At 36.1% G+C, this 13,155-nt stretch overlaps 1 protein-coding gene across 1 annotated transcript in view; it reads left to right on the top strand.

Moving 5' to 3' along the window:
- Positions 1 to 13,155, top strand: part of Cadps2 (Ca++-dependent secretion activator 2) — a gene marked incomplete at its 5' end in the record, with an annotated part of 523,834 nt that overhangs the window by 487,100 nt on the left and 23,579 nt on the right. Inside the window, 1 exon segment of the mRNA XM_013503273.1 lies at positions 10,840 to 10,947. Within this exon segment, the coding sequence (XP_013358727.1) occupies positions 10,840 to 10,947 (108 nt within the window).

Below are 13,155 nucleotides of genomic sequence, written 5' to 3'. Positions count from 1 at the left end.
ATGAATAATGTCACTGAAGATAATTGGGAGGGATGCTAACCTAAATGCTTTTGGAAATGCATGGTATCTGTAAGAATATAGGGAAAAGTAGCTATACATAAACATTGAAATCTAGTTGATAAAGTTTTTCTCTACAGGTTAGCATTTCATGGAATTAAATCATTAAAAAAATGGATGGTGGTTGGTGGGACCCATGTTCTCATTGCTGGAGTAAGAGACAAGCAAAGGGAGAGGTCTGCAGTGATCTTTTAATGGATTAGAGGTGGCAACATCAATCTGAACTTGTCTGTTTTTTTGGTTTTTTGGTACCAGAAATTGAACTCAGGACCTTGTGCTTGACAGGCAGGTGCTTGTGCCGCTGAGCTATATCCTCAGCCCCTGCTGAACTTATCTTTTGCTTAATATAGATAGAGCTGGATCCATAGAACAATATTTCTAAATATACATGTACAGCTATGTGTAAATTAGTATGCTCACATATATTCTGTGCTCTCTGAAGCAATGGCATCCCCTTAGCAACAAGTCCACATAGCACCCAGAGACTGGTCTCTAATCTCCAGTAAGATGAACCAGGGCTCCTTGGACAAATGGCTGATGCTGCCAAAATGACTGATGAGCCAATGAGTTACGTAAGAGGCATTAGTTCAAAGGAAAAATTTCCAATACAGAAGAATTCTGAATAATCTATATAGATACTTCCTCAAGAAAGTGGAACAAACCTTCTTACCTGCCAAGTGTAAGCTGCACATAGCAACTTACTTCCAAAGAGAACCGTATGAAAAGTGGAGTGGAGAAAATAGATTCACATTGGAAAAATCTGACAAACACTTCCTAAGTCAGCATCACGGTCAACAGCAGCAGCAATAAATCATGTTGATATTTACCCTTGATCTGATACAATCAAAATGGTACTTTACCTGTGGTCATCCTCCAGAAAACCTGTAAGTGTAGTCTAATGAAAAAAAAAACATCAGACATAAGAGGATATACTGCCATAAAATATCTGACAGTATACCTCAAAACTCTAAAACCAGGAGAGTCTGAGATACTGGCACAGTCAGGAGGACTCCATGGAGACACATGACTAAATGTAATGTGTCTAGATGAGACCATGGAAGAGGAAAAGGATATTAGACAAAAACTAAGAAAATCTGAGTAGGCTGGGTGTGGTGCTGCATGCCTGAAATCCCAGCACTCAGGAGGCTGAGGCAGGAGGGTCACTGTGAGTTTGAGGCCAACCTAGGCTACATAGTGAGTTCAAGGCCAGCCTGTACTATATAGTGAGACCCTGTCTCAAAAAAACAAAAAAAGATAAAAGTGTAGACTTCAGATACTAATAATATATCAATATATATATTATGTATAACAAATGTACCATACTATTGAAAGGTGGTAATAAAAGGGAAAATTGGGTGTGGGATAACTATAATATTTTCATAATTTTTCTGTAAATCTAAAATGATTCTGAAACTAAAATTTTATTTTCAGAAAAGAGCATTATTTAGGTGTGGTGTCACAAAACTATATTGAGAGACCAATGTAGGAGAATTGCAAGTTCAATGTCAGCCTAGGGAACCACAGGAAAACCCAGGCTTTAAAAAACAAAATAGCACTGGCCTAGAACTTAACAATAGCTGAATCTTCATTTCTTTTGTGTAATTCTATGGATTCACTGTCTGGCCTTGGGCACTATTTCACTGAGGTGACCTCAGTTTAGTCATTTGTAAATTGGGTCGATGTATTATGTAAGGAGCATTAGTTCCCACTGTGACAGTCTGTCACTGTGTGACTTCTTGGTATCTGTGGTTGCATCCAAGAGACAGTAGAACCCAAAATGTGTCCCTTAGAAAATGATAAGGAGATAAGGAGCTAGAAATAATTCTGTGGCAAAGAAGATAATACCTTTTTGTGATACATCACTTAGAAATTATTTTAAAAGCAATAGGTACATACATTGATTCTATAAAGTCAAAATTATCTATGAAATTAAATGGTGTTCCTAATTTGTAAAAAAAAGGAGATTTTCATATGCCTGAAACATACTCAACTTGAATTATTATACCACAACTGGAAATGTGTAAGAATTAGTAACAGAAAATGACTCAAGCCATTTAAATACCGCATGCTGTGAACATAACCTTATGTTTCTGTGTATCATAATATATAGTTTTTATGACACTTCTTTATAAAAAAAATTACATGAAGGGAAAAAGCATCAGCATATTCTTGAAATTAAATTCTAGTATTTTACACTTCTTGGCAAAAGAGCTCATAAAGTTCTCCACGCTATCATCAAAGCAGGTAACGAACTGTGCCCTTCAGGATACTTTGGTAGATTCACTCACGACTCAACAACCATGTCCTGGAGAGTTCTGTTGGAGTTACACAGGCCATGAACCCATCACAGCAGATCAGATGTTCATGTTGGTGAAGACCTTAAACATATAAAAGTGTTTAGTACTGCTTAGCCATAAAGAAGGACAAGTGGGAGTCATTTGTAGGAAAATGGGTGTGCCTTGAGTCCATAATGCTAAGTGAAATAAATCAAACACAGAATGTTAAGTATTGCGTGACTCCTCTTAAATGAGAAGACCAAAGTTTAAATAACTTAAACAGCAAAATTAAAAATAGATGATAGGAGAAAGGGAGATAAACTTTGTGAGGATAGGGGCTCTGGGAATAGGGGGAGACAGGAGGAAGAGGAGGGAAAGGGGAAGTAAGAAGACCAAGGTGTGATGTGTATAGGTACCGATTCCCAGGGGTGAATGTGTGCATTTCATATTGCAAAGGTATGCTAACAAAAAAATTTTTTCAATAAAAACATAAAATTTGGACTGAGTGAATCTGTAACAACACTAATTTAGAAGGGAACCCAAGCTTGATATGAACCGCCATTATGTTAAATACAGGACTGGGATGAATGTCTTCACATAGGCTTTATAGACCGGCACACACCATACGAAAACCAAAAATTCAGTAGGGCTGAAGTATTATGCTAGACCAGAAAACAAAAAATTACTCGTATAGAAGGTTGGTCGGATGTACCTGAAAGCAATGTGTATTTAAAATTTTGTGAAAAATCACATGAAACAATAACGTAGGGTAGTTGCTTTAAAAAAAATCAGGGGGCCAGGGATATAGCTCAGTGGCATAAGTGTCTGGCTGGCAAACACAAGGTCCTGAGTTTGATTCCTGGTACAAAAAATAAATAAATAAATCAGGATGGATGTGTAGAGACTGCTCAGAAAGGATTACAACAAGCTGAAGAAATAGACTGTGTTTGAATCTGCTCCATCGCTTTATTGTCAATGTGACCTGGAGCACCAAATGCTTATCTACTGAACGGAGACATCACTATACCTTTTACGGGCTTATTGTGAATAATCACATTTCATGGTTCCTAAAGTGGAATTAGTGCTCAATAAGTATTTTATCACACATTGTTGTTAATTATAATAAAATCTAGTGTCTAGAGTTCTAGAAAATGAATATTTGTTGATCATATTGTTGTTATTGTGGATACATCACAAAATTCTTTTTAAAACAATGCACATTTTTATTTCCTCCTGCAGAAAGCAGCCAGGATAGTTAAGGTCTCATCATAGAAGCTTGGTCCCTTAAGTGGAAATAATGACTCAAAGAAAAAAGAAAATCTTTTACCATAACTGAAAGAAAGAAAAACTGTAAGAGACAAGATAGCCAAGTTTAATATCAGTGTTCTCTAATCTTCATTAGTAATTCTTTCAAATATCCTTTCTTCTTCATGATACTTGTCCAGAATTTCTAATCTTTAAATTCTCCATTGAAAGATTACTCTATATGGCCTGAACATAACTCTATGCCGTAAATACTTAGTGTGGGATCCAAGATCCAAGTTTAAGTCCCTCCTTTGCCCTGAACTAGCTGCCTGACCTGTGGACTTCCCTTTCTCACTCGGGCAGTAAGGACAGCAGTATAATCCCTGCATGGTCTCGCTCACACAAAGCACAATAGAAATAAATGGAAGTGTTGCGTCTATTCAGGAAGATGCTTCCTGCTACCATGCACTTTTATGCACATTCCAGCCCAATTTCCAAATGCAACAAGCTTCCAAAATAAGAATGGCACTGTTCACAATACAAATGTTAGAGTTTATTTCTATTTCCCTCGTGTTTTAGAATAGTAAGCACTTTGCACTTAGTAGTGCACAGTGGTCTGTTTGGTGACCCTGGTGTTTCACTCCTTCCTCTTTTGCTTACCTGCCTCTGATATTGTTTATTGCTTAGATAAGGTCACCTGACCACTCAGTGCTTTACGTCATAATGAGAGCTCGGCAGAACTTGGGGAATGGAGCTCCTGCCCACTGGGACATAGTCACCCGGTGAGAGAGATGTGCTCACCAGGACCGGATTTAGAATCTTGTCATGCGTTTTAGTTATTTTTCTCTCGTTGCAGAGATACAATACCCAGCATCCAGGGTTAAAGAAGGAAAGGTTTATTTAGCTCACAGTTTGTAGAGGTTTTGGTCCATAATCGGCTGGCTCTCGAGCAAGGTGGCGTATGGCAAAGGGGCAACAGTTCATGGTGGCAAAAGACAGCAAAAGCAGCAACAGAGAGAGAGAGACAAGCCTCTTTCTGTCCGTTATATTATCCAGTCTACCAGGATTAGTGCAGTGCCAGTCCAATCATTGGACTGGTCCAGCAATCACCCACCCTTAATCCCAGCACCATTGATCCCAGCACTGCACTACGAATCAATCACACTCTAGATTCAGCCACCTCCGAAAAATCCTTATGACCTCATGAGGCTTTGAAGGACCACCTAGACATAAACCGTAATATCAGGAAAGGAGTGAGTGGGGAGTCCCAGTTGTATATTGTCCTTCCCAGTGAGCACTTATTTCTCTACCTTTATCCACTGTATTTACCTGTCTAGCTCTTCTTTCTCATGAAAGGTCAATTCACAGCTTGCCTCTGCCTACTGGCATTCTAGCACTCACAGACCCCCTCTTAATTCATAATACAAAAGGTGCCAGTTGGACTGAGTAAATCAATCACAGTCGTTCTAAACATTAAAATCTAAACATGAAATAATATTCACAGCACTTTCACTTCACTTCTTCAGGTCCTCATAGAGATAGATGAGGGGAAAGTTAATGGACACTACTTAAACTGACAGATTTAATGCTTTTGTCATCACTGAGGTCATTACAAATATGGTGTGAAGCTTGTGTGATACTGGCACATTCCCTGTTTGGTGCTGATGTCAGCAGCTAGTCCTCAAATGGACATGTTAGGGATCTTTATTATAGATCAGAAATAGCAACAACGATGTCAGCTGATCATAGTCTTAAAGGGACAAAGCATGATGATTCCATAAATCTCAGTGGAGAAACAGCCTGCCTCCTTTCCTGAAGTATTTCAGGCTAATGTCTTAAACCCTCATTCAGTATTCCCTTAGTATTTAACATAACCTCCTCTTTGGGAAGATTTTCCCAAGTTATACAAAAGTGCTTGAACCCACAAATGCTTATATCAACTGTTTCTAGATTTATAGAAATTATGTCACTACTTGGAGGAAATACTGTAAAACATTTACTGCAATGTAAATTTATAGGAGCATTAATTACATCAGATTTTGTTATCAGATACTTTCATAGCATTGCAGAAGGGTGTCGCCTCTTAAGGACTGCTCAAGAAACAAGACTCCCTCTAGGGCAAGAACCCTGGAGAAATGGGGTGCTCCCCATTTCAAGTGAAGAACTGAGTGAAATGTACGTGCTTGAAGCACACAAGTTATACACTCCAACGATGATATGGCATTATCTTTAATTCAAAATTTTCTTCTCAATTTGGACTAAAATGTAAATATAATGCTAGTAGAATTTTGAATACTGCTAAATGTAACAGAAAAAAAGTGATCTGTGGCCACTATGTTTTCAGAACAATAGTTAGGAATTTTTTAATGCAAATTTTTTCCTTCACTACTTTAAAAAACTAGAAAATCTACTGGAAAATCTTGAAAATTTCCTAGCTTTATAAATTTCACTGTTTAAACTTCCTCCCCTACACGTTTTTTATGAACTGTTTCTCTTCCCATCAGGCTGTAAGTGTTGGTGTGAATCTAACTTGAAAACTTCAACTCTTTGTAGTTCCTTTTGCCTTTCTGCATGAATACAGTATAACAATTCTCCCTGGTAAAAAACTTGATAAATGTATTTGAATTTTTTACATGTAATCATCATTAATATATGCAAAACTTTCTGTTTAAATTTTTGACAACATTGACTTATTTTAACTTTTAAAAACATTTTTACTCAAATACAAAAATACAGAAATTGATATATAAATGCCAAAGTAATAAAAGATATTAAACAGTCAAAACACAGTTTTTTTCAATACCTGAGATAGATTATCTGTTTGTAGACTTTTGTCCTGTGTTCCTCAATGATCAATTATAAAGTAGTTTTGAATCTCAACTGAGTTGAACTATGAAGTGTCCCTATAATAATTTCAAATTTAGAAGTTGTGGTCTTGTCTTACATCTTACTAGACCTACTTTTTAAAATGGTAGAGAAGGATCAGATGCAGGTATTTCATTATGAAGCATTTAGATCATCAGGACTGAGGATATCACAGATTCACTCTTGATTGTTCCTTAGAGGCAAGTTTTTCTACATTATGAGGAGCACACTTTAAAATTAAGTCAATTATGCTGTAGCTTGCTGTTAATCTTTGAGACTCGAAGAGTATATTTAAAAATTTGTCTTCTTGTTAAACAGACACCGTGACAGTGTGTGTGTAGTGTATTGTTAACCTCCAGTGGAAGGTTAAGCGGCTTCTTCTGTATCTAAATCTTTTGCTGTGAAAGATGACTGCAGCACTGCACCCACCTACCCATGAACAGGAAAAGCGAAAACTTGCACCTGTGGGATTAGGTGTAGCGGCAGGAAGTAAGAGCGTCTGCAGCATATAATTAACGAGGAATTTTTTCTCTTTAAGCAGTGTGTTCATCTTGCTAGGTTAACTAGTAATTAATGCTTGAAAAAAATCACTGGAGTCTGCACCCTTGCTTAAACTCATTCACACACTGATGTATTCGATTACTTATCCAGCCAATGTCAGAAGAACTCACCTTTAAATACTTCATTTCCTTCCACAGTGATTGATTTCTTTATGCTCAAGGGGGAATTTTTTAGATTTTTGTGTCTCTTTACTATAACTTTGTGAACTAAAATCTGTTCTCCTCTGGTCAGGTTTAAAGTAATTTAGGAACTCCTCTTTTGATCGGGAGATGATTACATTGATAAACAAGATGGAGAAGTTAGTACTTAGTTAACTGAAGGTCTCAAAGGTTTAAATGAGAGTGTAAAAAAATAAATCATTTACTCTCCTTAAATGGTATTTAATATATGAGAGTGCTGGCTGTGTGGTTTTTTAAATTGTTATTTTCTCATATTCATTAAGGAAGGTATAATTTAATTACCAATTTAGAAAAGATTTCTAAATATAACTCTCTAGGATACAATATTCTTGATAAAATCTCATCCAAATCCACCAGTGTTGAAGTTCAACAGGCCACCCCTTTTGGTAAAATAGCTAAGCACCCACTTGTAACAGGACTTGTAGCTATGTATTCTATTTCCACAAATCCATCACAAACATTCTTTTTGTTTACACTTCAAAACATGCCCAAAATCTTAGCTCTATGCCTAGTTTGATTTGTTTTCTTCAATATACTTCCTTTCCTAATAAGATAAACATTTAGTAGTGAAATTAGATGCAGTGATTTTGAAAATGTGTAAATTTTACTGCCATAAAATAAGAGTCCTAGCACAAAGGAGCGCTGAACCAGTGATAATGTCTTCTATCCAAACACATTTGTACTGTACGTAGGAACTGTTTAAAAGGAAAATTACATCTTTTTCAGCAATTTATCAGAGATAATTACCCTTCATACACCAAATGAAGGATAAAGTGTTTTAAAAAACTATAATTCTAATTGGTAAATGTCACCAGCTGTTGCAGTTACTCTTACTTGTGTATATTCTTTTAATGATTATAGTCTCATGCCACAAGCTACATGAAAATATATTCACTAGGTGTGAAATTCCCATATGTCACAGTTTCAAGAATAGGTAAACAGCTCAAAGATAAAGGAAGAAATAATGCTAATGAGGAATGTAAGAAGTCTAGGTTTTGTTTTCCAGGCAAGTAGATCTTAATATGCTAAAGGAAAAAAATATGCAATTTCAAAAAGAAAAACATCTAATTTCTAAGAGCAAACTTTTAAATGAGCTCTATGTCACATTCGCAGTCAGAGACTGTTGTGTCCTTAGAAAGTTATGGAAGTCCCAACTTAAACATTTCAATATTTTGTCCCATGAGTCAGCCAGTAGGAACTAGCATTTAGCTTTATTTTAGATTTAAATTGTAAAGTATCTGTTGGGGTTTTGGGATGAAAGATAAACTCTTTCTGGAAAATATTTCATGTTGTCTGACATTACCTTGAAATTGATCAAGGAAATAGAAATTACCCTTTTGTCTATGGCAAATGTATGAAGTCATTATTCCCTATTGTTCCTGGCCAGAATTTCCTTTCCACTGAGTCTGATGGGTCAAGCGACTGAGTGGATTAAACTTCCGAGCATAGTTTTCCTTTGAAAAGCAGAAATAAAACTGAGGTTGAGTGGGGAGAAATGGTGAGGCAAGCCTCTTACTTGCCTTTTCTTCCACTCCTAGTGTAGCTGTGCCCAGTGCGTTGGTATTATGGGTATCATATCATCTTGTTTCCAGGCACCTGACTGAAACTCAGACTCTGATATAACTTGCTATTTAGAAAATTATCCTCATGTCATTTTCATCCTCTGGCAGTATATTTTCTGAATGTTCTCATTTTCAGTGTTTTGACAAAGTTTGAGAGGCCCAAAGAAAGATACTTATCTTATGGGTTAGTTACCCCCCTCAAATATCAATACCAGTAATCTGTATGATTTAACCTTCCTCTTCATTTGAAAGCTGATGTATAATTCTTCCAACACCACCCCCCAGAAAAACAAAACCCAGATTTTTCTCCCTCTAGTTACTTAGTCTTTCATATAGTGGTTATGAGAATTTTGTAGAGAAATACTGAAGGAATGAATTTGTTAAGTTGCTTCCTTTAGGTTTGGTATATCTTTTACATATATTATGTATGGATATTTTTGAAGAAGAGACCAGCAAGGACATTTATATACATAGTTATTTCAAATTTTGACTAATTTTGTTATACCAATCTTACGGTATAAAAATCCTTGAATTTGTATGGTATATATTTCCTTTTAGGCTAAATATAAGAACAGTAAGAAATTACAGTGATCCTTAGCACACAGAAATAACTTTCTAAGAGAAAATCAAGCTAACATTTATAAATGCCATAAGTATAAGAGATTATTGCCTATATTACACATTGTTTAAGAGAGGGATGCCAATTTTATTATGATACGTAAAATACTTTCCCTCCCCCCATCAAAAAAATGTGCAAGGACTTTCTGTCTTTTAAGGAGATGTTTCCACTGTGCTAACATCACTTAGGTGTATAGCTTGAGTTGTTTTTCGAGAAGTAGCAATGTTAAATGGTCTATGTTCTTTTTCATCTGCCTTTCTCATAATGTTTACTTTTGTAGATGAGTCCTTACAGATGCTTGTAAGTGCATCCTATAGACATGAAGTGATGCAAGGCTGTCCTATTTGGGCATCAGTTCAACTACTTTGTTTCAATGTACCCTAATCAAATAACTTAATACAGAGTATGAATTAACCCCAGATGTAGATGATGCAAATATTTATTTTGATTAGCTAGTCAAGCTGTGTGAGATTGAAGGAAAAACTGGTCACAAGTTGAAAAAGGAAAAGTCTTTAGCAGCTATTTAGGATTGTATCCCTTTCTTGTACTGATTTTTCAGTCTGTAGCAAAGAAGAATAATGTTAACTCTTGTACCTCCTCTCACATTAGAAGATACCAAATCTTAAATAACTTTGAAAAGTTAAATAATTCATCTCCTCATCTCTACATAGAAGACTAGTTCATTGATATTCTCACTGCTTATCTGAAATAAAATAAATTCTTAAGATAATATTAATAAATAAGTAAATGCAGTGGATAATACACAGTATGTTTTGTGTTTCACTTCATAACATATGAAACCTTCTTTATCCAACCCCCTCCAGTAGTAGGGATCCAGCCCAGGAGTGCTGTATCACCGAGCTATATCCCCAGCCCTTTTTTATGTTTTATTTTGAGACTGGGTCTTGCTCTGTTGCCTAGACTGTTGAACTTGAAATCTTCTCACCTCAGTCTCTCAGGCAGCTGGGATTACAGATGTGCACCACCAGGCCCAGCAGTTCTGTGTCCAATACTGTTGTATTGTGCCTAGTGAGAACATTTTGTATGTATTCCCTTGAACACCCATAGTAGTTAAAAGCAGCAGTCCAAAGTAAATATTTTAATAGTAGTAATATTTTAATAATGAATTAAATTAATGTACTTGCAGTTAGGAAATAATTTCATGTGGGAAATTTTTGAAAAAATCTTTTACTTACATACACGGCATGTTGAACTTTCAAGGTAGCCCTATAAAGATACCTACAGGCCTACAACATATATTTCTAATTTTTTTAATAATAAATATGACCTCAAAGAGTGACTGTCAATCATAAACTGTTTAATTATGGAGTTTTTTGAAGGTTCTTATTTTGATTTAGCCTCCAGAATATTTTGCTAGAGCAATTTTCAAAATTACTTTTCAGGAAATGATAAATAACAATTTCCCAAATGAGCCTTGATATTATTTTATTCCTGATGCTTTTCTCTTTCAACAGAAACCAGGAATGGATCTCGCAGACACCTATATTATGTTTGTGCGGCAAAACCAGGACATTCTTCGAGAAAAGGTCAATGAAGAAATGTATATAGAAAGGCTGTTCGATGTAAGTAGTTCTGCTAGCAGCATATGCTGGTGTTAAAGATATATGCGAAGAGAAAAGTTGCATTCTGATGATACGTTTGCAAAGCAGACTTTCCTTGATCCTTTTCCTTCTATGCAGCTAGTATAGTGGATAATTTTTGTATTTCCTTGACTGCTGATAGAAGCCTTAATTAACTTTTCTGCAGGAAAACTCTCATTTTTAGAACGAGAATCTCAACAACCTTTAGAGGTTAGTTTTAACAAGCACTACGGTAATCAGTTTAGCATTGTGTACAGCTGCACTTGCCTTTGCAGCATTCCATAAGCAGAATGTGTAATGAATTTGTTTCCTACTGTAGAAGATTTTTGTGAGTCACAATATTCTTCAGTTAAACAAAGAAACACACTGCAAGAAAGTCAATACCTGCTGTTGCATTGTTATTAAACATTTTTATCGCTATTTAAAGTGCTAAAATATATCCCTACTACAGTCTTCCTTTAAACATGACAAGGAGACGTGGGGGATTATGGGTTTAGATGCCCTGTATCAGGTTTTGTTTTTTGAGTATCTATAGAAGTACCTAAGGGAGCAGTCCATTTAAATAACAATATTGTCATTCACTTGCAATTATGAACAGTCATTTCATGGGAAACAGCACTTTGCTTGAGACAAAACTTTGCATAACTCACCACAGTGCTGATTCGGAGATGTATTTGCTTTTAAGTGTATTTATTTGTGTTCATCTTCTCTGCATTTTAGAAATGCCTTTCTGGCAGTTTCGTTTAATTATGCAAGTTACTGCAAATGTTTTCATAACAGCAATTCACGGGCTTTCTGCTGACACTTCAGCTGTGGCAGCTACAGAGGGTCCTGCTACGTCATCGTCTCCACCCCGGTCCATCCTGTCAGTGTTTGCCGTTTGTCAGATTGGGTGGTCAGAACGAATCTTATCTTTCTGACTTTATGTTTCCAGCCTCTACCCAGGCCATTTTACAATAAAAGTATCATCTGTTTTAATAAGCTAAGTGTTAATATGTGTGAAAAGAATGATTTCCTAAAAGCTTTGATGCCCTGCAGGGGTAGAAAAATTATCATCCATCCAGCTGGCTCTTTTACAAAATACTGAAACTATATTAGCAACTTCTGCTTCCATTTGCTATTGCTCTGTAAGCATATGTTCCATTTCCAAGTTCACTTTTACTTTTTTGCTTATGTGGTGATTTTCCAAACTGTTGAATAGAAATGGAAGTTGACTTGATGCTATTTCTATTAGGTCTCCTCCCAGTATAGCTAAAGCAATATTCTATGGTGGAAATAAGCTAGAGCAATCCTGGAAATAGACCCCCATAGATAGATGTGTTGGGGGCAGGGGCAGGAGGCAGGGTGTTTCCTTAGCATCTTCATTTCTTTGTCTGGAAGACCTATTAGTGACCTGCAAACTCTAACCATTCTCAGCCGCCATCAGTTCATAACAAATGTAGAATTTTTCATCTCAAAGATACTCCTCACTTAAACTTCTCTTCTTTCATGAACTTTTCTGTAAGAACATGTATGTGTCAACAGTAACAATTGGAGCTGACTAAATTGCTTCCAAGGAGGCCAGCATTCAAATAATGCACTAGTTCAACGTCCTGGTTATTTATACATCTCTTCTGATACCTAAGCATCCAGAATGGCTGTGGGTTTGCTTCCAAACCATTGTGTTTTAGTTATGAAGGTTTTGTCATTTTGCATATCTGCAGTGGAACATTGGACTTGTTATTTGTAAAATAATTGTAATGTCCTTAAACATTCTAATACTTTAAGTTGCACATTTTTGTTACCTTAATTAAAAATAAAAATAGACCCTAATTCTATTGATATGTCACCAAGAATAATACGTATGAGGCGATACTAAGAGCCCCTAATTAGCCAAGACTGAATTTGCTTCAATTACAGTTAGTAAATGAGAGGTTATCAAGTATGTGTTGAAAGGTAAAGTAGAATATGTATCTTCAGCAGATCATTACTGAGAGACATTATATAATTATTGGAAATCCACTTGGCTGGAGCTTAAAATAATATTGTTAGGTGTCAAAAAACAGTTGAAAATAATGACCCTAAATATGCTGTTAGCAACCTTAGCCTATTACAGATAAAAGATTGAGCAGAACAATTGCACTTAGCATCACGACAAACTTTTAGTTATTCCAATTAGAGCACTTCCTATATCAGTGCTCAGGCTCCTCC

This window comes from Chinchilla lanigera, unplaced genomic scaffold (assembly GCF_000276665.1).
Source record: "Chinchilla lanigera isolate Chin_1 unplaced genomic scaffold, ChiLan1.0 scaffold00078, whole genome shotgun sequence".
In the NCBI taxonomy this organism is placed as follows: Eukaryota; Metazoa; Chordata; class Mammalia; order Rodentia; family Chinchillidae; genus Chinchilla; species Chinchilla lanigera.
Note: the sequence above shows the minus strand (reverse complement) of the source record. Positions and strands in the feature narration are given on the sequence as shown.